The sequence below is a fragment of the Centropristis striata genome, chromosome 15 (assembly GCF_030273125.1).
Source record: "Centropristis striata isolate RG_2023a ecotype Rhode Island chromosome 15, C.striata_1.0, whole genome shotgun sequence".
NCBI classification, from domain to species: domain Eukaryota; kingdom Metazoa; phylum Chordata; class Actinopteri; order Perciformes; family Serranidae; genus Centropristis; species Centropristis striata.
The window spans coordinates 21,698,511-21,722,714 of NC_081531.1; the positions used below are offsets into that span (position 1 = coordinate 21,698,511).

A 24,204-nucleotide genomic window follows, 5' to 3' on the forward strand; every position below is an offset into this window, starting at 1 on the left:
TGAAAAATGTATCATAAGATTTTCTGAAATCCATTGAGTCAAAATGAGTCCAAACCTTTTGTGCACTGCTAATATGGCTTATGGGAGGCAATTGAATAAACTTTTAAAGCCTAAATGACCTATAGAAACATTCAAATAATACATTCAGCAAAATGAGTTCACTACTACCCTTTAAAGATAATTAATAAGAAATGAAGTCAATCCACATGTGGTTTATCAACAACCAAGACAAAAACAGGACTTGCACACTGTCCAACAGGACACATATTCTGGCTTCCACTCTCGATCCCTCAGTGAGACTTTGTTTATTGTGGGGCAGTGAGGCGTCATAGAGGATAAGCTGGATAAAGTTAACATCATGAACCAGTCACATGACCACTGTTCTCTGTGACTGTTTCAATGTTTGTGCCTGTGTCCTTCTCCCTAATCTTATCTTTGATCATCTACTCTGCCTACCTGCACGGTTTCTGTATATGACCAGCAGTTTGACCCCTGACATAACAATGTGACCTGTAACAGTGTCTTTTTTGCCATCTTCATAACCAAGGATGAACCTCCAAATAACAACACAACAGAAAAAAACAAATGTGACTCACGGTGATGGGGGTTTCCTCTGTGCCCCTCTTTTTGGCATTGGAGTCGAAGAGGACATTTCTGCCACGCCTCTCACAGTCCTGGTAGACTATCAGCCTGATCTGACTGGGATCCAGCTGGGGGATTGGCCAGCTAGATTGTAGAAAGGATGGACAAAGAGAAGGAACAGGGAAGAGAGTGATCAAAAGACTGTAGAAAGGTGCAATTTTTGGGAGAGATAAGTGATGAAACTGTGAATAGGAAAAGTGATAAAACATCTCAGATATTCTTTAAAGACCTTTCATGCGTTTCTCTGTGTTTCTTTTTGGAAAATTGCACATTAGAGACAACAGGGTCATGCTCGAGTAAGAAAAAAATAGTTACCCAAAGAAGCTGTGAAGCAACAATACAACAGAAAGTACCAACTATTTAAGATATGATTATGAAACTCATAACAAAATATTTTCACTGTTGAACAACAGAATTAAAAAACTTTTTGCTACTGTAAACAACCTTCTACCAGCAACAAATAAAAGTATTGCACTCATTATTTTCATTGAACTATTTTGCAATTACCTCAAAGGGAAAAAGTCTACCAGAGGTAGGGCTTGGCGTTATATCGATATAAAAGATATATCGATATATTTTTAAATGTGATATGGAATTAGACCATATCGCATTTATATTGATATAGTTCAATTTTTTTCTTTTGTAATGTCGTTTATTCTTTTCTCATATAAATATATTTGTTTCAGAAAAAGATTGGCCTATTTTATTTCATAGGCTATTTTTATTGAAGATATTTTTATTTATTTAAATGTGCACTTTATGGTGCTTTGATTTAAAAAAAAAAAAAAAAAAGGTACTCCTGTTATACAGTATTCATGTTCACTTAAATAAAAAGTTTTAATAAACTACTTGTGAAATCAAATTTGGCTTTGACCTTGACGGAACATTTGCTCTCAATTTGCAATGAAAATACCGGGATATATATATCGATATTCAGTGTAAATATATCGGGATATGACTTTTGGTCCATATCGCCCAGCCGTAACCAAAGGCAGTTATTCTATGAACTATGAGTTGTTAAAGTCAAATACTTGAAGAACAGTGTGTATTATAAAACAAGACTACTTAAGATATAGGGCATTTTATTTAGTGGAAAGGGTGAAAAGATGTACTATCAAGCTTTAAATAAACCTATTTCAGCCCAAATCCATACCAGTGAGAATGATATGTCCAACAGACTCCATGCCATAGCTACCATTCATCTATCTCATACCAAAACAAGTAGAGAGCAACAAAGATCAAGCCAACCTACTACCTACCCACAACTACAGATTTACCCAGATAACATTAAACCATTCCATACACTCATTCAGCAGATCCAAGATAGAAATGTATAACAATTTTCCTTTAATATTCCTGGGAATATTTTCTTGTGCTTAACAATGTTTAATGTTTACAGCTCCTCTCTGCGGTACATTCACACAATTTCACATGTGACATTCACCCAGTACAACCAGTCTGCAGCACCATAATACGAGAGTGAGCTTTAAGTAAATGTGGAGTGAGGAATCATTGTATCATTGCTGCAGTTAAACGCATTGATGCAGATCTCTTAGCAGACCTGAAAACACACTTTACCAAACACCGTCTTATGAAAAAGAGATGGGGCAAAATAAGATTTATAGCCATGTTGGATATTTAGGCTATTGGAGTGTAAACTACTTTAGCAGTGGTACACTTCTTTGGGCAGGAAAAACTGTACCACAGTTAAGCTGTTACTTTACATAACTGCCAGCCCCTGCTCCATGGCTGTTGCTAGGTAACCTGCAGTTTCATTCAGCTTATATTATTAATACTGGTCATCTCAGGTAATATTGTGAAGGATGTTGTTGCATGCATCTCACAGTTGGTACTAGAAAGGCATTCAAAGGGCTATGGCACTACCCACTGCTTTTGGGGGAAACTCAGCCCCTTGTTGATTTAGTAGGGGCTATAAAGATGACAGGGGATTGGACAGACCGATAGACGATTGAGGATTTCTCTCTGGCCCTGATAGATGGGTCAGGCAGATGGACACAGAGCTGGACCTATATATAGCCTTTTATTGGGGTACAGGGAGCATCCATAAACACAAGTGTTTATAGTAAATGGGTTGGTGGGGTGGGTAGGGGGGGAAAAAGAACAGTTAAATCCATTTATCTTGACAACAAAATAGCACACACACGACATGCCCATATTCAAAAACAGTTGAAACATTTGAACTGTTGGTAATTGAGCCTTTATAGGGGAGGGAATGCCTTCTCGTTGATGCTTCTGTGTGTGTCAGTGTATGTGTGTGTGTGCGTGTGTGAGAGTCCATGTGTACATTCCAATGCATGTGAGCTACTATTTACCAAACATTGATGTCAAAGTATTACCAAAACTGTTGGAGGCAAAATAATTCAGTCTTGCAGGAGTGAGGGGGCAGTCATGTGCTGCAGGCTGCTGTAGTGTTAAGTTGTTAAACCAAGTCATTTATCAGATGTGGCAATCATAAAAGAGTATGTTTTTTGGGGGTAACTCATATGGGTAATATTGTTCAATAAGCTGCCTCAATATTTCGGCATCGAAACATTTCCAGCATAAAATCCTGTAGCTCAAGGATTGCTACCAGTACCTACCAAAGACTTCCTGAGGTGGCTTAATAGCACCAACATTACATTAAAATATAAAGCACATGCACCTTACACTCCTTTAAGATCAATGCAGTGATGCATTAACTGGCCATTGATCACTAATAACTCAATATACATTGTCCAAACAGGGTCTGAATGGTTTGAATGTGATTCAAAATACAATTTAGCTTGTGAATGGCAACAGTTAATTGAAGTGAATATTTAAACACTTTCCAAAAAGTAAACATCTTCAGATTTCTTTTCCAGGTTTCGATGTGCAGGAAGGCCCAACCTCTTATCCAGTCTTAGCGTTAAATGGGTGATGTAACACGGCTGGCTTAAATTATGAGCTCAAATTGCATTGCTTGAGGCTGGGTCGATATTCAGCTCATAGACTTGTGTGTAAGATTACACATCAGGTGGTTGCTTTAATCTATCACATGCCTCCTTGGACTGCTGCCTTCCATGAGTAGTTTATTGATATATTTGACTTGGCTGTTGGTTTTCATGCATTCAGCTTTTGTGTATCATTGTATGTTTTGGTTGAAATATGTTCACTGAGAAATTATCTCTTATGCCCTTTCTGCAACTCTCTAATTGCTTTAACCTATATAAAACAACATTTGCTGCTCCAATACAATTTTGAAGAATAAACTAAATCTAAAGCTGGTCTAAAGTTATTTGATCTGTTCATTTTCTGATTTAAAAAATGGGTGCAACAATTACAAATATAAGATGATGCTTTGTTTTCAGATCAGCCCAGAAGAGATCTGCATAATTTGACACCAAGTTCACTGCTCCCTTTGTTTTAAGCGTAACAGGGAGAAAAAACACAGAGTGCAAGAAGAGATACAAGAAAGAAAGAATAAACACATGACAAAAAGCTAGAAAGACAGCAAAAAAAAGAGAAAGAAAAGAGAAAGTCCTTAAGCAGCAGCAAAAACAGAATTTTAAGGATGGACACATAAAGAACAAAATATGAGAACAACAAAGAAATTAGAAAATACAGCAAACACTGAAGGTTGAGAGAGAGAAAACCAGAATTGAGCTTCAAAAGGGAAAAGGTCATAAAACACAAAAACATCTGAAATAGACAGAAAAGCATCTGAAAGAAAGACAAGTCGGAAGAAGAGAAAATGAGGAAGTATCCCATCAGTGAGCTTGTGACAGTCACAGCGCTGACAGAAGAGGGGAGTCATTCATAAAAGCAGCACATGACTTCATGACTGTTACATACTTGTACTGCTTTGACCTCAATTGTCTGAACCAAAAATTACTCAAAAATTCTCTAACACACATAAGCATAAAAGAAGTAATAATTTCCTTGTAAAACCTGTTGATCTTTAAAAACAAAGAATTCCTGACAACAGTTTTATTTAAGTTACATTTCAAAATGCCAAGAAGACAACCAGCAGGACCGCTACCGTTACTTTTTCTGAAATAATTTAAGTTCTTCCTTAATGAAAGTTATCCAATCGGAGATGACCTAAACAGAACTACAACTCCACCCAAACACTTTTAAGTCTCACAGGGGTTTTTTCTTATCCAAATTCACCATCAACAAAAACATGTGCTTCACAACAAACCTTTAATCTTTATTATATAACACCGACCTTTAATTATTGATACAATCTTTAAAACTACAGCTTTGCTACCTCAAACTGCAACTGCTATCTAGCTAGAATGGGACACATGTTGCCAACACTTAAACATAAGACAGAACTTTACAGCAACAAAAAAGAAACAGCAACACAAACAAACCTCATTTGACCACCTCTGCCATGCCCACTTGGATGCATGTAAGCCTGGTTAAATATTACCGACTCCTACCTGGGCATCATTGCGAGTCTGCCAGTCTTTCCCCAGCCCGCTCCCTCTCTCCCTATTCCTCTCTCTTCTCTCCCCTCTCAGCCAAAGCAGGGTCTAAGAATAGCGGTGAACTAAATTCACACAACAACATGAGACTGTCAGGTGATCGCAGGAGTACTGTGAGTGCTGGACAGTACAGAGGCAGCAACAGCAGTGAGCCCGGACTGCTGACTGCCACAAAGCACTGTGATAAGAGAGTGACAGTGGGGATTTGTTTGTGTGTTGTTTCTTAATCCCACTCTTTTTGTTCAGCTCTCCCTTGTGTTCCCTCTCCACTTCTGTCTATTGTTCTTTCTTCGATAAATTAAACCCATGTTTGCATAAAGTACCATTTGTAAACAAATAGCTTAAAGAACCTAAACTCTTTTGAATTACAGTGATACTAACGAGAGTGGCTGGTTGCAGGAGAATTGTTCTGGTATATTTGAACATAAAAATAAATACATATTGGTTTAATTAATCACCCAAATAAAAATCAAATGTAGTTGATTATACTGAAAATACAGTTAGTAACTTTAGTTGATGCTCTTCTCCATAATGTCTGTGTACACACTGAACAAAAGCAATGCAACAATAATTAGATTTGCTGGGATACAAAGTGTACACCCAAGAAGTCAGGCAACCACTTGGAATATCAACACATATGAAGGAGCTACATATGTTGATGATGTCCAATTCCTGCAAACAATGGGTGAGGTATATACTGATAGAAGGTTACAAAAAAGAAAAAAAAAAGTTTCCTCGACTGCAGTGAGTCTGACATTAGCTTACTTACTGACCTCAAAGAGCCCTCACTCTCTCATGACTGCCACTGGGACATCTGTGCATGTGTGTGTGTGTGTGTGTGTGTGTGTGTGTGTTTGTGTGTGTGTGTGTGTGTGTGTGTGTTGGTGTTTGTCAGAGACAGAAACAGTTACATAAATATCGCCTCAGTCAAAGCTGTGTGACGTTCTTCCGGCTGTGTGTGACAGAGGTTTCTGTTAGGTCCAGCCACAGCACAGTATTTATGCCATTTCTGCTACAGCCTACAGGTGATGCTCTGTGCTGTCATTGATTAGATTTTGACAGTTCACCACTTATAAAAATGATTATATTAATACAGTAAGTTATCAGTCATCTGGCATTTTTAACAACATGTTTTTCTGGAGTGCATTGGACATTTTACTTGTAAGGTCTTTTACAAGATGAAAAGATAAAAATCACTTACACGGAGCACAAAACATGTGTGATATGCAACAAAAAATACACACAAAAAATAATCTAGATGAATTAAGGCAAAGTTTCTAAAGGGCAGGACGCTCTGTAGGTGATGACTACTGAGGTGACCTGTCCTGTGAGTGCGTTCCACAGCAATACTGCCAAACCAATATCTCAACACTCAAAGCAACTGTATATTTAGCCACATGTCTCACATTGCTCCCTGCACTTTAACAAGTATTATAGGTTTAAGACACATGTATGAGTCCTAGATGCACTATTATTTGCAATTTGTAGCTTGTTCTGAGCTGTCTTGCTACTTCCCCATGATGGAAATACACCACCAACACTAGATATGCATCACTGAGTAATAAAGAACAAGTTATCACATCTAATCTTAAAGATATCTCTAGCTTTATAAGGGCACGTTCTGCACGTCCAGTGTCAGAAATGCACGGAGGGGGCAACTTTCCATGGACTGCTCAATTGTCATATTTGGAACCTTCCGTGTCGACACTGTTGTACCTGTGTAATGCTATATGAGCTGAAAATGTATGCCTAATAGAAAGAACAGCCCTTTGCTGCTAGAGAGGCAAAGTTCAAATTTCTACAGGGTGACGCACAATACAGTATCACTTGTAAAACTGACATATGTGCTGCACTTCCTTAAGCGATCAGTTGTTTCTCTGTGAGTAAGTTCTAGTAAAGAGCAACTCCCTCAAGGAACTGGCCCACATGGCCAGAAAGCACCTGACTATCTGCATACCTGCTGGTTTCTCTGCTGGTTAGGTAGCATTAAGGACTTCTGCATTCCTGCAATCACATGACTCTGAGTAAGTGAAGCTGCCGCAACGCCCTGAGGTTACTGCACTCACAGCTGCAACGCATCAAACATCGACTGGTTGACGAAGGGGACGAAAGTCAGAGGCTGAACCAACTCGAATCAATCAGAACAAACAAATCAGAACATTTTCAGCATCAAAAGGAGTCCAACTCAGTGGTTACAGGCAATGAACGAATGCAAAAGTTACCCCTGTCATAGAGATGTTATATTTTAAATACCCCAAATGTATTTAAAAAGTGGAAACAGAAAGTAAAATGTGTGTAAAAAGCATGTTCATCCTTTAAAGACAGTTTTGTGTGTAGGGAACTTTGGCTAGTATTCTCTGTATCATGTCTTGAAACAAGCTATAGTTGCATATCATGTGTTAGTCTTTACAGTGTGTTTGCATGTGTGAGTGTATTCTAATGACTATATGTACACTATGGCTTAGTCCTGTGTCACAACCTCTTCTGAATCAGCAGCACATGACAGAAAGGGAGTGATGAGAGTAATATGTGAATGACTGTGTAAAACAATCACATGATCACATGGACGTATCAACTGGTTAAAAAGGAGTGGTGGAAACAATGTAGAAATCAAGGCATGTGGTCAATTTTGCTTTCAAAGGAAATAATGTTTTTGGAAATTAAACTTATTTAGTCTTTGTTCCTTTTCGCAATCATATGGACAAAAAGTGTCATGATTAACTGCTCAGCCTTAAAGCAAAGTACATTGTCAGTCAGCAGAGGCTGCTTCTCTGTCAAACCATTTCACAGCTCCATCCGTGTCTTTTCTCTCTGTCTCTTTCTCATGTCAAGGCTGAAAGTAGGCTAATTAGGCGATGCTACTTTTTGGTCTGATTTTAAAGATCCCAAAAGACAAACTAATCACACTGCTGGTTATCTGTGGACGTTCAATGCCAAGTAACTATGTCTGCCCTGTGCTGATTAATGTTAATGGGATTTTCTACAAAGATGCATGTACATTTTTTATTCACATTTTACTGAAGAGTTTAAATAAAAAAGTAAACCAGCATGCCAGCTTTCTTTCAGATGAAAGTTGTCATCCAACGCACCTCCTCATACTCTCAAGACATATTTTCAACATAGGTTACGCAGTGAAAACAAACAGGCAAAATGAACAGATAATAAATATTGGGGGAAAAGCTAGGGCAAAGATTAGGTCTAAAATCCTCAATTGTGTTCCCTGTAAATCAACTAAAAAATTAACTAAGCTAAATGTGGGCAGAAACAAAAAAAAATAAGCCATCTAATCCTTTAATTTCTTCAGAATAAATCCCAATAGAAGACAAATTGTTAGAATTGTACGTTATGTCTAAATCAATTTGTGAGAATATTAATAATAGCTAAATGTCGCTTATGTTAGGAACCAAAACACTGCATAATATTGACTTAATTTAAAGTATGTAAAACCTAACTCAAGACAAACAGTAGAAGCACCATGAAGGACAACACTAATTGCCATTTGATGAATGGACATAGCGTGCAAATGACTACAATTTAAAAATGTCGTAAAAATGTACTTGTAGAATAACAAAGTCTGTAGTATGTGTTGAACATTATTTTTGCAGCGTCTGTGTGGTCATGCTGCTTTAAGTATCATGTATCAGCATTAGCTGTGAAACTGGAAACTGGTCACCAACAAATGCTCAGTGATTAATTTGTTCTTGGAAACTGACAATGCTGCATAAAGTCCTCAGAAAAAGAGACAACTTGCTTGGCAAGTCATGCGCTGATTTGGTCATGGGCCATTTTACTATAATCAAGAAAGGGCATGAAAACAACAATAGCCAGCTTATAAACCAACAGAAGTGCTATACCCTGGAATGTGGGGACATGGGAAACGCTTGAACCGATCTCACAAAGTAAGAGGACATGCAGTCTTAACTTGATGTTAAGCTGGCACTGAGCAAAATACTACTGTGTGTGCAGCTTTTACATAAACTATATGTTTACCATGACCCTGCAGTCGTTAGAAGCCTGAGTGTGGCTACTTAAAATAGCCCTGATAGGAACCTGATGACAGCCGCCGTCCTTACAGAACCTTGGCAAGCCTGCAGCATTCACGTACACAAAAACAGAAAATGAATCCAACACACCAACATGATTAAAATATGCACAAGTCTCAAAAGTACACACACACACACACACACACACACACACACACACACACACGACAGCCTAAGATTGATGAAAGCCTCACATGACACACTAAGTTATGAAAGCACGCAGTGGAGGAAGGACACGGCTGCCAATCAGGAACCTGACACACTACTTCTCCAGTAAACTATCAAGGGAAAAAACAAAAACACAAAAGAATGAGGAATACTTTTTTTTTTACTTCACATCTGATTTGGGTTTTGAGGTCTTACAAAATCATGTGTAAAAACCAAAAGGTCCACCCATCCCATCTTTTCTCTTGCTGACACAAAGTCCCTCCTTCTCGTATCTCTGCACAACCACAGCTATATTGAGCAGTATGACCCGGGTTAAGAAGGAAGTTTCCTCAGCAGGCAGCAGTGGCAGGGGGCAGCTAGGAAAAGAAGTCTGGGTTGTGGGTGGGGAGGACAAAGCTATTGGCTGACGATCAAGTCGCTGACTGGCTCCAGGATGAGCCAAGAGCTCTCAGTGTAATGTACAGTATGCCATCCCTGGTCAGGTGCTGCAGCCAGGGAAACTGGAGAGGCCTTTAGGCTTTCCTCCCAGGGTCAGCCAACCTGCTGCCCTCTGTGGTATTCTGGAGGGCACAGAGCTGTGCTGTGACAGAGGTTTGGGTAAAGCATTACATAAGGTAACAGGGTTGTAAAACAGCAAAACCTTTTTTTTTTTTTTTTTTTAAATATGTATACATCAGCTGCAAGGCTTTTGCTGGAGTAGTACCAAGTTTATTAGTAAACAAAATAAATCTGCTGCTTAATGTATTTTTCTGGGCAGATATCCATTGGATTTTTTGTAAACAAAAATAAGACAAAATCAAAAACCACACAAATGAACTCAAAAATGTTGAGCTGCAAAGTATTAAAGTCTAATGAGTCTGCTATACAAATAAATTAAATAGATTTTTTTTCATCATCCAAAATACACACAATTTCTGATCCATTTGAAACGTGAACAGTAACCTTATAATACAGGCCCTTTCTAGACTACCTACTACCGACTTCCTACGGCCACTTTAATGTCCTCTCTATCCAGATCACCTTCTCCTTGCTTTTGTCTTCTCAAAGTTCTGCCCCCTCCAGAGCAATTCTTGCCTGATGAATGGGGAGCTCATGAAAGAGGTATGAAGAGCACAGCTGACCACTGAGTTAACATAAATGCTTTCGGCCAGCCTATTTGCTCTAGGGTGGTGGCTAGCCAAACAAAAACATTTATATCACTGGGTACAGGGCACCTTTATGGTCATGGAACGTGCGCTGGCACAAACTTGGCCCAAAGTGCAAGTAGCACCACAAGTAAGTGAGCTTGCAGGTCCCCTGGAAAATATATCCACCATGGGTGGCAGGCCAAAAGCAACCTTTTCCAAATGTATTTAAAACTAAAAAGAGCACTTTCCCCTTGGTGGCAGACTTGACCCTGACCCGGAATCTGTGTAGGAACATACACAGGGTAAGGGAAACTGCAAATCAACTCAGGGAGTATAGAGTATCCTTATAGTCAGGTCAATGATGCCTTGCCTAGTCTGATTGAATTTAGCCTTTGGGTATTTTGACAGAACGTATATATACACTTAATGTGACATCACATATCATACTTTACATGCATGGACCTATAGTATTGTCTTAGATTTGTATGGACTTGCAAACAACAACAATGTATTTTGTTCAAGCTGGCGTGACATGAGGGCTCCAACAATAAAGACTGCAGGTGTTCTAAATTGTCTTCCACATTTGAAATTGAAATAATTCCTGTTACTCTGCTTTAAGGGATGTAAGACAACTGAAACTAGTGTATTGTCAAGTACTAAAAATAAGTTTGTGCATAGGTTCACAGCATCACTTGTTAAAACTAGATATATGGGGGTAGTTGTCTAATTTAAAGCAGGGCATCCTCAAATCATCACTGAGCATCACTTGAGTAAACAAGACATACAGTAGGGCATACCATACATTTCCATAAAACGAAAAACGTCGGTTATTTAACACAAGCCATATGGTAAATGTTTAACGCTATCCCCAAAACATAGTCAGTTTTCCGTGGATCTGTCTGTCATCAGTGACCGTCCGAGTTGATCACATGTGCTCCAACACAGAGCACACTGTGTCCTCCTCCACTGTCTGACGGCACTAGCCAAGAGTACAGTACCGTCGCAGGACTGAAAGAAGCCAGCTGTACTTTGCTCCAAGTTATCAGGGATAGCTCACGATAAGCAACAGAAGAGCATGACTGTACTGCCTTGTTGTGTTCTCGCTACCACGCAGGCTTAACTGCAATTACCCAAGAAATACAAAGGGGGACACGTTGAAGACAAAGGGGAAAGGAGGACACTGCTTCTGCAACTTCTAAGCGATAACACCGATTAGCTAGTTCTGTCGATCTTCAAGAAGAGTGAAAGCCTTTATCGCCAACTTATTAGCAGTTTATTACGGGCTACAACACTTGAAGAAGTGCTGGCTAATAAAGCAAGCAGAGTCCCAAGAAGAGACAGCGCGTGCAGCAGCCCCGCTAACGTCTAGTAGCTAGCATTAGCATGTTAGCTTACCTTACCAACAGGCACAACACGTCTAACCACACTTTGCTACATCCATTTAAAATTAAAATATAGCGTTATTTAGTGAAGTGCCCGTGAGTTTAAAATTCCCACCACGTCAAAACTATGTCATGCTTCTAGGCATCATAGCGACAAGTCGTAAATAACGTTAATGTAACGTTACACACACAAAAAAACAGAAACATACACATACAAACAGTATAGCTACCTGAAAGCTGGATCCTCTTTGCTACATCTCGGGGGCGGCGACGAAAACGCATTTCTCTTGTTGAAAAGTTTCTGGAAGAGAGTCGGAGGCATTTTGTACCAAAATTAATTCGGTACAGAAAGTCTCTTTTTCTTTTCAAATCCAAGAGCAAATCTTGTTCCTTGTAACTGTCTCCATGGGTGTCACAGTCATATGACAGGCATTAGTCACGGGAGCTGCTTGGTAACCCACTACATTTTTCTGATTGGCTGAGAGGACGCTGCTGCCCTTACAAAATACCTGATTGGCTGGTATTTTTGGCCCGGTACCACGTGGTCAGTGGATTCGCTGTGTTGATGTTTTGTCGGGAGTCGTGACAGCATGAAATTTATTCACAAATCGTCACACTCTTAAAATAATCGCCAAAGTCATTTTTTGTCAAAATTGGGTTTTTTGCCTAAATCCTCTCCTCATGACGCCGGCCACCTTTGGTAAAGTCACCTACATCCCCAGTCGATCAGATCATGTGATTTTACCCCTTTGAGATCATCACTTCTTTGACAATTTGCCACATTCATAGGCATCAGATAAGGACCCAGCAAAGAAGAGCTAGAGGGAGATTGTTTAGTTATCAGTTTAGTTTATCAGTGTTTTATTGTTGACACTAATATTAGGAACACTTTACTCTAAGGTGTAGTAACATTAATGCTCATGATACTTGTCATGTCATGTTTCTGACAGGCTTGTGTGACTCTTCTGTAAACAACTTCAAAATAAAGTGTTACCATATCTTGCTTAAGTCACAAAGGCATGTTAAAAGATTGCCTAAGTCATTTATTTCTCTTAAGTTACATAATTTACACACAGTGTTATTACTATGCCAATAGCCATCCTTTGTTACATCCTTTTTGAGTGAAATGATCAATAAATGTCATATGTTACACTTCTCGTGAAGTTTTTTGTGTTTCCTGCAAAACTTGACAAAAATAAGTTAGCCGATTATTTTAACAGAGTGCCGAAAATTATAAAATTAAGACTTCTGAGCTGCTTGCAAACACTCAAACAAACTCAACAAACATAGATGGTTATCCAGCAACAATTATTTATTTATTTATATTTTACATGAATACATTTATTTAACATTTACCCTCAGAAGAATGTACATTTGCAGAAAAACAGGTGACTCACAAATATAGAAACCATAAAATAAACGCACATTTTAACTTTTAATTTTAATTTAATTAGATTAGGGAATTTACGACATTGACACATACCAACATATATATTTTACATTTAACTGAAAAAAATCTCCTTTAGGAGAAGAGAAACATGTATTTTAAGAAGATACAATGCTGACATCTAGTGGTAATTTTGCACCAGACACTTTGATAACATCTATGCAAAATATAAACGGAAAGCTGGCTTACAATAGTACACAAAAAGCTATTTCCCTAACCAGATGTACATGTGCCACAGTGCTTACAGTAGGCTATGTAATAAAAATAAGTGCCAGATTGAGAAGCAATTCAAAGGAACTTCTTTGAGATAATGAGAAAGGTCTGTCAAACTCAGAACACATCTCTTCCACTGTCATCAGCAAAGTAAAAGACCTTGGCTTTTACCAAACTACTTTTTACAGCCTCTGTGTATTTACGAGCTGTGAGAGGAAATAACGGAGCACTTTTTAGTTTGCAAGCCCTTTCTCTCATCATCTCAAAGAACACATCCCTTTCACAGTCATCAGCAAAGTCAAAGAACTTGGCATTAGATTGCATCTGCTCAGCTGGGCTGGACATGTGGGCCGGCTTTCTGTTGTTGTGGTTGGTTAATTTAGTGGCTGGGGTGTGTCTTTCTTTAAAGGTCTCAGCAATGATGGGGATTTTGAAAATTACTCTCTTGTACAAAATGGGTTTTCTGTTTGTGGGCTAAGGGAGGAAAATTATATTTGATCAAAATCCCTTTTACTTTTGAGTTAAACTATAATTGTGAACATCATATTTTATATTACATGTAATAGTTAGCCAGATGGCCTTACTTTTGGTGGGGTTTTCTGCTCCTTCTCTACAAATTGAAAATGAAAAAAAGAATTACACTACATTATTATTTGTGGCATTATGACATTGTACAGTTTGATTAAGATACACATCTCAACATATGAGTTTTTACCTGATTTAAATGAGTCGATATGTATTTTGGTGCCAGCTTCAGGTCCTCCGTTTTTGCTTCAAGGAGAAAAGACAGTGATTGAGCCAGTGCTGGTCATATACAGTAATTGTTGGCCATGCAGCTACAATAAATCTCCATGTGATAGTGCTTTGGCTGTGTGAGGATTTTTGGAAAATTACTTGAACTGACAAACTCACTTGATCTCACATTTCTTTTCATCAATAATTGGAGAGTCATCTGCAGACAGAGGTTTAGTTCTGATCACACAAACTTTTGATAGAACAACAATAATTTGTCCTTGTAAAATTAAAATATTTTATAACTAGGACATGAGGTTTTTTGTGCAAGACCCAAGCATCATAAAGCCAACAACATAATATTTGAATTTTTTTAAATATTACTGTATTGTATGTACTTTTCAGAATCCACTTTAAGCTACACCTGACCAATCACTAAAATGTGTTTATTGTAAATTATTCTTGAATGATACCTTGTTTAAAATTTGAATCAAATTACAACTAGCCATATCATACCTTAAGTTAAACGTATGCCTACACGTAAACCTTATATTTTTATTAATATGTTTAAATCAAATCACTACTGCATTGGGTCTTGAACTGTACTATTCAAATTTCTTACAAGTATGCTAGTATGCTTTAAGAATGTGTATGTTCTCACACTTACTCGTGATATTGGAAAGGTTGGGGGGCTGAAACATGCAGATGTTCTCGGCGTGGCTCACATCCAGCAAGGTAGAGTTTTTCATATTAAGACTGAGATTCGGCAGCGCCTCCTTTATAGGGAACATCAAGCTTTCCACTGTAAAGGGAAAAAAAGGGATTCAAAAAAATGTTATTGATTAACCTTATATTCTGGTTGTGAAAAAACAGAAATGCCTACACACCATAGCTCTCTCTTCTGAAGATCTCTGGGGAGGAAAGGCTGCTGGAAGTTGAAGATAGAGGGTAACAGTCTTCCTCATCATCGTCTTCAGAGCTAAAAGTTGTGTCCGGCTCAATGCTAGAGGATGTGATGCTTTCTAGAGTCACCGTCAAGATTTGCTCTTTTTCTTTAACTGATTTTTCATCCCCTTCAAATAACTCTGGCTCAGGAGTCATCCAAATGCAGGGGTGATCTGATGTTGATTGTCGAGAGCCAGATTTCTTTTTAGCTGGTAGTGCATGCGAGGTGGCTTTGTCTCTGGGGTTTTCAGTAAATACAGTGCTGCTCACAGATTTGCTGTGGACAGGCTTAGATCTTGTCTGTGAGTGTAAAGATAAGCATAGCAAGGATAGAGAGAGTTTAAGAAAAGTTTTAGAAACCTTAAAACACACCACTTCAAATTAAGATTCTGGCATCCCAAAAAGTTGATTTACCTTCTTTTAGACCTTTTTTAAAGCTATATTAATGTTTACTTAGCTTATCCAGCATTTCCGTAGAAAGAATGCAGTTTGTGCATTTCAATATATTATTGTTATAAAGAGAACAGATTTTAAATTGTTCATTATTATTAAAGTACTCACCATTACTGGGTGGGTTGGTTTTACAGTGGGGTCATTGGTTTCCTCCAGCTCAGGTTCTTCTGTAATAGCTTCATAATACTTGTTGGGCCGAAATCTTCTGCACTCTGTAGATTTGAAGCAGGGATGTAAATGATAGTAACTAAATGCATCTAAGTAATGTACCTGCATTTAACAGGAAAGGCAGGCCTAAAAGTTTTCCAGCATTCTAGGCTACATTAACCCTCTGGAGTCCATCTATTTATTGAAAATGTACATATTTTATTTACAGTAATAAATAATATTTATATATTATATGTAGAAAAGCTGAGAAAGCCAGTTGAAAGTACAATCATAGGAGCTTTCACAGTGTGCCATTTATGTCTCTAGACCATTTTTAATATGTGAATTTTCTTTCTACAATGAAAACTATTACCATTTTTAATTTACATGCAAATAGACTGTTTTGTAGTTTTATTATTTTGTCTGCTGTTTTTTTGTGTATCAATAAAAAATCTGACTGATAGCCAGGTGTGTGTGGAGAAAAAGGAGCCATGCATGTGATGTAAGGACAGACTGAAAGATGCTAAACAGAGACAGAAATGAATGCATAGGAAGGTGACAAATTTGAACCAAAATCTCCTGGACTTCAGAGGTTTGAAGTAGGTTTAATATTAAAAAATAAGTGGGTCAACACAAAACTCAGAATAAGCTGAAATGTGTGTTGGCATATTTCCTACTGTGTCTTCTGCTTCGAGTTGGCTTCAACGGTGTATCGCGTTTGTTAGCTAATCCACTTTCTCGACGGAGACCCACTCTGTACTTGTATCGACTCATTTTCCAAATTAAATTGACAGACGCTATTCCAAGGTTAGATACTAGGAGGCTAATGGTTAAAATAATCAAGAGAAATGCTAAGATTACATAAACTTCCTCTTCGCTCTCTGTGCGTTGTTTAGCAACCAAGCACACCTGCTGTCAACAAACTGCTGATGACGGTTTAACTACTGCGGTCAAGTGAGCCGTCATTCGCTTCTCCGTAGTCAAGCCAGCCGTCTCTATACAATGTAGTGCGCCCGTATTGTGATATTTACGGTAAATTCACTGAAACTGCTCCAAGCGAGCTGACATGAAGTATAAACACTTTATTGTCATTCTTTATCACCTTTTTTCAGTATAAAACTCTTACCAGCAGAGAGGAGATGAAGTATTAACGTTACGTCAACAGTTACATATACAGTAAAATATTACATTATATTTTTTTAAAAACATAAAAATTAAACTGTCTGTTTCCAGTCACTAATTTCACTGCAGGTTAATTCTTGAGGACTGCAGGTATATCCTCACACATTTACAGGAATTTCCACTGTAGAAATTCATAATAAAATGCACTTCAATATTTACTGTACATTAAAAATTGTACATAAAAAAATTAATAAAAATTAAACTGTCTGTTTCCAGTCACTAATTTCACTGCAGGTTCATTCTAAGGCACCTAAGGTATATTATCACAAAATTACAGCACTTTTCACTGTGGAAATTCATAATAAAATGCATTTTAATATTTACAGTACAGTAATATATGACATTGTATTAAAAAATTAATTAAAATTAAACTGTCTGTTTCCAGTCACTAATTTCACTGCAGGTTCATTCTATGGCACCAAAGGTATATTATCACAAAATTACAGCACTTTTCACTGTGGAAATTCATAATAAAATGCATTTGAATATTAACTGTACAGTAAAATATTACATTATATTAAAAAATTAATTAAAATTAAACTGTCTGTTTCCAGTCACTAATTCCACTGCAGGTTTATTCTACAGGACTTAAGTTATATTCTCACAAATTTACAGGAACTTTCACTGTGGAAATTCATAATAAAATGCATTTGAATATTAACTGTACAGTAATATATTACATTGTATTAAAACATTAATTAAAATTAAACTGTTTCCAGTCATGTAAAATTTTTAATGTACAGTAAATATTCAAATGCATTTTATTATGAATTTCCACAGTGAAAGGTCCTGTAAATGTGTGAGGATATAGCTGAAGTCCTGTAGAATGAACCTGCAGTGAAATTAGTGACTGGAAACAGACAGCTTAATTTTTATGATTTTTAAAAAATATAATGTAATATTTTACTGTACAGTAAGTTGAAGTGCATTTTATTATGAATTTCCACAGTGAAAAGTGCTGTAATTTTGTGATAATATACCTTTGGTGCCATAGAATGAACCTGCAGTGAAATTAGTGACTGGAAACAGACAGTTTAATTTTAATTAATTTTTTAATGTAACATTTTTAACGTACAGTAAATATACCTGAAGTCCTGTAGAATGAACCTGCAGTGAAATTAGTGACTGGAAACAGACAGTTTAATTTTTATGATTTTAAAAAAATATGTAATGTAATATTTTACTGTACAGTTAATATTCAAATGCATTTTATTATGAATTTCCACAGTGAAAATTCCTGCAAATTTGTGAGAATATAACTTAAGTCCTGTAGAATGAACCTGCAGTGGAATTAGTGACTGGAAACAGACAGTTTAATTTTAATTCATTTTTTAGTACAATGTAATATATTACTGTACTGTAAATATTAAAATGCATTTTATTATGAATTTCCACAGTGAAAAGTGCTGTAATTTTGTGATAATATACCTTAGGTGCCATAGAATGAACCTGCAGTGAAATTAGTGACTGGAAACAGACAGTTTAATTTTAATTAATTTTTAATGTAATATTTTTGATTTACAGTAAATATTGAAGTGCATTTTATTATGAATTTCCACAGTGAAAAGTGCTGTAATTTTGTGATAATATACCTGCATTGTATGTGTGCTATAGAATGAACCTGCAGTGAAATTAGTGACTGGAAACAGACAGTTTAATTTTAATTAATTTTTAATGTAATATTTTTAATTTACAGTAAATATTGAAGTGCATTTTATTATGAATTTCCACAGTGAAAAGTCCTGTTAATTTGTTAGAATATACCTGAAGTCCTGTAGAATGAGTCTGCAGTGAAATTAGTGACTGGAAACAGTCAACTACAGTTTAATTTTAATTCATTTTAATATATTGTAATATTTTACTGTACAGTCTATATATAAAGGCGTTTTACAAAATAAATTGAACAGTTCTGTGAATATCATGCAATTAATCGTATTTCCATATTTATTTATTTATTCCATATCCTCTCTGCTGGTAACAGTTTTATACTGGAAAAAAAGGTGATAAAGAATGACAATAAAGTGTTTATCCTTCATGTCAGCTCGCTTGGAGCGGTTTCAGTGAATTTACCGTAAATATCACAATACGGGAGCACTACATTTTATACAGACGGCTGGCTTGACTACGGAGAAGCGAAAGACGGCTCACTTGACCGCAGTGTTTAACTCTGTGTAAAGATAACGCCCAGGCTTTATTTTTTTGTATTTTGAAAGTCTTTAACGGAAGTCTAAATAACAAAAGTAGGCTACCATCATTACTGGAAATAATAACTAAATATATTAGCTTTTTTTCCCATTAAAGTTCGATCACTGGGTTAGAGTAAACCTACATGGAAGTTAACTACTAAAATCCCATATGAAGAGGTGTGTCCTTTGTGTCCTTCGCTGAAAAACTGACCATCCATGTATACCTTTTATACTCCCGTTACTTTAAAATGCACATCTATAATAGAGTACTTTTACATACAGGTGTATGATATTGGTCCATTAACTTATCAATCTCAGCACCAGCGATAGTCGCTTGTAGGCTACTTCCAGGGAAACCTTTCAAAATAAAACCTGTATGGAAAAAGCATTGAATACATTGAGGGGGGAAAAGAAGAAGCAAGACAGAAGTTTAAAATCATTCCAGAATATCTTTTATTTCATTGCCCTTGTCCTATTCCCCACCCTCCCTCGTCCCTATTGCTGCACTCAATCATTACAAGGATATGGTGCTGATTCCATTTTACAGCAGAATAGATAAATAAATAAGTACAATTCATCTCACTACACGCAAAAAGAGAGAAAAAAAATCCATTCAAACCATTGATTTAATAAATATGCTTACATCTAGCTGTCCTCATTTATGTACATCCACATTGTTTATGCTTTGGGACGGTAATCAACTTAAAAAGCCTATACATTACTCCTATGTGTAAACCCTCCAAAAAAAATTGTGTTATTTTCTTTTACAGTTGATGGTTGTTCTATTTTTCTCCAGAGAGTGGATTTAACCAGCTCTGTCTACATTACAAAGCCTTGCACTAGCAGCAGTGGCTGTGGATAGCTGCATACAACCTGCTATGAATGGCCACAAAGAAATACTCATCTTTTTCAAGTGAAATGCTAACGGTGCCAGCATTGCAGGGCAAAATGCATGCATTGCCCTGAGCCCTGGTTTTGCATTATCTCTTTTTTTTCTTTTACCTGACATACTATTTGTGCAAAGATGGATGTAAAAGAAAGTTGCAACTGAACCGACTGTAGAGTTTGAACCTTGATGATTATTACAGTGGGCCAGTCCTGCACATAAATAAGGAGAATGCATGCTTAACTGCTGATCACAGCCATTTAGATGTGAATTAATGAATGAGTGAATACATAACATGAATTGTGATTTGGATGTGGCTCAAACATTGAGATGCTCTACATGGAGCAGTGTAGACAGCAATGATTTGTAAGGCAGAAGCTGCTACTCTCTCTACCTTATTTTAATTCTGACCTCATACACGAGGCTGCAGTTTTGGTCAAATTGCACAATCTCTGGGTTGACAGTTTAATCTTTGCTGTGCTAGATCAGGGGACAACAGTGGTACTACTGTCAGCAGCTTTTTCGATTAAAGGAAAATCTACTGTTTTCCACTTGGATGAAGTCCATTACTGTCACACAAGTAATCAGCAAGACATCTCCTTGAGCTACACTATACACAAAGACATCACGCTTGCTGTCGTACAACTGTGGATTTAGGTGTGTCTGGCTGGTGGGTTTAAACTAATAGAGAAGAGAGGAGAAGCAGATTGACAGGAAGTAGAAGTGGATCGCTCAAAATAAAAGTGTTGATGACTTTTGGTGCTTGGGACAGAGCAGTTGATGGTGTGGTTGGGTGAATAGCAGGTAGCAATATATAGAAGATACCACATGCCTAAATTAAAACAAATGAAACAAAGAATTAAAGTGAATTACAATACACGTTGTAATATGCATTTCATTTTTCTCTATGCTTTTAGTCATAAATAAAAAATTAAAGTTAAACATCTTAAGTAGTGTCTCTCTCACCACCCGCACTTGACTGGACAACTCCATTTTATTTCTGCTGAACAAAAATGACACTGCTTTGTTTTTAGTGGTGGCAGGTTTATACTACCATCTGCTGGACAACATAGAAATGCACCACTTCGGTTTATTTTTTGTTTGTTTTGTTTTTGTTTAAATTCTGCATAGAAAAGTCATCGTCACAATGAAAAATAATTCAGTTGGCAGACTAAAAACTATTTTTTTCTGAATAACATGTAACAATTTGTATTGTATTTCACATTATTTCTTTTTTCATTTAGGCATTTTAAATCTTCCAAACAAGGGCCTGTTTTTTTTTCCCCAAAGCATTTTAAGCCCAGGGTGACACATCTTTGTCCTACTGCAGGTCAAAGCTGATCTTTGTGTTAAGATGCTTGAAGGAAAATGAGTTCTGCCGGCCTTCACATAGAGATGCTGCTATAGAGCCGGTCGATCTTCTCCTTGAAGTACTCCTTCAGCTCCGGTCTCTTGGCCTTTAGTGTTGGAGTCAGGAGGCCGTTTACAATGGAAAACATCTCATTGTGGATGTAGATGTTCTTCACCTTTACATGGAAAATGGAAAGGAACAGAAAATATGCTGAATGAAACCAAGATTTTTAGAATCAACCCTAAGCTATTGCAAGTTTCTTGGATTACAAGAAAAGACAAGAACTTGTGTTAGTGTAATTACAGACAATATTATTATAGATGACACAAGTATAGTTATAAGTCCTGTAATATAAAGTGTATTTTTTAAACCTTTATTCATGCAAGGAAACAACCACCTTTAATGTGGTTGGTTTTAGCTTTATTTGATTTAATAGAATAAAAGAACACTTAGCATAAATATTTTAAAATTTTTCTGAGCAGGTCAACTTGAGCATTTTTTTGCTGCAGCTTTAACCCCAAGGTTAATTAACTTTTTCTAAAGATCATAAGGAAAATACTGCTACAACAAAAGACCGAAGCAAAATATTAACCGTTTTTGCCTAAAACCCTCAACAAATTACTGCCGACCGACCTGCTCAAAAGAGTGGAGGCCACTGGCCTTGCCCAGATTCACCAAATCTTTAAGGATCGCCTTCTTTAATTCCTGGTTGAACAAAAAAGAAAGTTATTTTCCATGAAAATTATTCAGTATTTTCAGCATGTATCTTTGACAGCGTTTTGAAGTCTTTGAGCTGTGAGCTACCTACCGTGTTTTTACAGAGGTCCTTATAGGTGCCATATATGCCTTGTTTCTTGGCCCATTCTGGCATGACTTCAGGGTCAGGAACAACAATTCCCACCAAACAGGACTGGGAAGAGCAAACACAAGTCAAAAGATCTATCTTGAACCAGCACAAAAAGGTAATTATGTTATTTTTCTTTGTCTTGGCATAAATTAACTCACAGGTCACACATTTTATTTGCACCTTGGAAAGCTTGAAATAGACATATTACGCTTCAGGTTCAAAGTTGTAATTTAGATTTCTACTAGAACATGTTCACATGCTATAATGTTCAAAAACACATGACTGAATATACCTGTATTCACCCTCTGTCTGAAAGCCTTTTCTGCCTGTCTTTCTCAGCCGCCCTCCCAAAAAAGCCCAGTCTGTTCTGATTGGTCAGTGTCTGTCTGTGTTCTTGGCATCATTGCCGCCGTGGAATGGCTGTAATGGCACTGTAGCAGAACTTTTGACCCATGTATAGTATAGTTGTGACATCACAATCCTATGGAAGACCTGATTGCTTTAGTTTCTGAGTACTGACTTTTTCCCCTTTTACAACATTCATTCATTGTCCTTAACCAATTATCTGCACTTGGGTTGTGGGGGGCTGGATCCAATCGCAGCTGACATTGGGCCAGAGGCGGGGTACACCCTGGACAGGGCTGATTATTGCAGGGCTGACACAGACAGACGATGATGCTCTCATTCACATCTATGTGCATGTTTTTGGACTGTGGGAGGTAGCCGGTAATACCCGGTGAGACCCCCCCGCTGACACAGGGAGAACATGCAAACTCCACACAGAAGAGCCGCAGGCCCGAGTCCAACCGGCGACCCTCTTGCTGTGAGGCAAGAGTGCTAACCACTACACCACCGTGTAGCCCTCCCTTGTACAATATGGGACTTAGAATTAGATTCACTAAGGTTTGTTCAAAATTAAGATTAACATTACCTGCAGGCTATCTCCATGAACATAGAGCTGTGCCACAGGCTCGCTCCTGATGTAGATGTTTTCGATCTTCTCTGGGGAGATGTACTCGCCCTGCGCCAACTTGAAGATGTGCTTCTTCCTGTCAATGATCTTCAGTGTGCCATTCTACAAAGAAGGAGAGGTTGAAATTCTATATGATATAAAATATTTAATAATATACATAATGGAGTCTGATGTAAGCTGTATGTACATACAGGCAACCATTTGCCGATGTCTCCTGTGTGAAGCCAGCCATCTGCGTCCAGCGTCTCGGCCGTCCTCTCTGGGTCTTTGAGGTAGCCCTTAAACACGTTTGGTCCCTTCACACAAACCTAGATGGCAGATTAGAAAAGTGAAAAAGGGTTGAGGTCAAAGGTGAAATATATACACTCTATCTCCTGTACTAACACTAGCACAGTTGTATAACATCCTTTTATTCTTTTCTTTTTTAGAAACCCAACATAAATATATAACGTATCAACAGTATACCTTGTTTTTCTGGATTATGTGCACTGCATGTTGCTTCTGTTTTACACTCATACCTGAACCATGTTTCTCCATCTTAGCATTTTAAGATATTTAAAGCAATTTCAAAATCATGTTACTTACCTCTCCCTCTCCCTTAGAGGCAAAGTAGTTCTTCTCAGGAACATCCACCATTTTGATGAGGTTACACGGCAGCGGGGCCCCAACATGACCTATTCACAGGGTCAGAACAAGCAATATAATTAAAAAGCTCAACATAACCATTTCTTTTAGTATTTCATTAGTATTTCCTTTTTTTTGCCTCAACTTGAACAGTCTGGTTCCCTGCATACTGTGGCCTTTGTTGCTTCAAGCACTGTTTGGTGTTGTAAAGATAATGGCTATAATAGCCATTTTCCATGGTTTTCTTGAGCATAACCAAAATCATTTTCAAGAAAACCATGGGTAATGTCTAGATATCAGCTCTTAAATTAAACTCTTATGGGTTATTTTTGTTGTTATCATTATATTTGTCCAAACAAATGTACCTTTAGTTGTACCAGGTATTAA

General features: G+C 37.4%; 3 protein-coding genes across 5 annotated transcripts in view; all 3 read right to left on the reverse strand.

Annotated features, from left to right (window-relative positions):
• The window catches only part of fnip1 (folliculin interacting protein 1), a 35,714-nt gene extending 23,488 nt beyond the window's left edge, over positions 1 to 12,226 (reverse strand). Inside the window, exons 1-2 of the mRNA XM_059351468.1 lie at positions 12,062 to 12,226; positions 597 to 726 (exon numbers count right to left, since the gene is read on the reverse strand). Coding sequence (XP_059207451.1) covers positions 597 to 726; positions 12,062 to 12,153 — 222 coding nt within the window. The 5' untranslated portion in view covers positions 12,154 to 12,226. The remainder of the gene's footprint in view (positions 1 to 596; positions 727 to 12,061) is intronic.
• An 899-nt stretch (positions 12,227 to 13,125) lies between these two features.
• On the reverse strand, positions 13,126 to 16,694 carry LOC131986773 (uncharacterized). Its single transcript, XM_059351877.1, has 8 exons — positions 16,446 to 16,694; positions 15,730 to 15,833; positions 15,111 to 15,468; positions 14,891 to 15,025; positions 14,404 to 14,443; positions 14,207 to 14,262; positions 14,076 to 14,101; positions 13,126 to 13,965 (listed from the first exon to the last, which is right to left on the reverse strand). The coding sequence occupies exons 1-8, from the start codon at positions 16,540 to 16,542 to the stop codon at positions 13,609 to 13,611; spliced, it is 1,173 nt and encodes a 390-aa protein (XP_059207860.1). The 5' UTR covers positions 16,543 to 16,694; the 3' UTR covers positions 13,126 to 13,608.
• Positions 16,695 to 20,336: 3,642 nt separating this feature from the next.
• The window catches only part of acsl6 (acyl-CoA synthetase long chain family member 6), a 42,416-nt gene continuing 38,548 nt past the window's right edge, over positions 20,337 to 24,204 (reverse strand). For all 3 annotated transcript variants that reach the window (XM_059351175.1, XM_059351174.1, XM_059351173.1), the window contains 6 exons: positions 23,779 to 23,867; positions 23,385 to 23,501; positions 23,152 to 23,295; positions 22,182 to 22,283; positions 22,007 to 22,078; positions 20,337 to 21,548 (listed from right to left, as the gene is read on the reverse strand). In XM_059351175.1, the coding sequence (XP_059207158.1) occupies positions 21,408 to 21,548; positions 22,007 to 22,078; positions 22,182 to 22,283; positions 23,152 to 23,295; positions 23,385 to 23,501; positions 23,779 to 23,867 (665 nt within the window). In that variant the 3' untranslated portion in view covers positions 20,337 to 21,407. The remainder of the gene's footprint in view (positions 21,549 to 22,006; positions 22,079 to 22,181; positions 22,284 to 23,151; positions 23,296 to 23,384; positions 23,502 to 23,778; positions 23,868 to 24,204) is intronic.

What these genes read in the sequence shown, in the direction of transcription:
- LOC131986773 (XM_059351877.1), bottom strand. Translation starts at nt 16,542, where the DNA reads ATGAGTCGATACAAGTACAGAGTGGGTCTCCGTCGAGAAAGTGGATTA. An exon ending in AACTCGAAGCAGAAGACACA is followed by an intron (nt 15,834 to 16,445) that starts GTAGGAAATATG and finishes TCAAATCTACAG; the next exon opens with AGTGCAGAAGATTTCGGCCC. An exon ending in GAAAAGAAATGTGAGATCAA is followed by an intron (nt 14,263 to 14,403) that starts GTGAGTTTGTCA and finishes TTCTCCTTGAAG; the next exon opens with CAAAAACGGAGGACCTGAAG.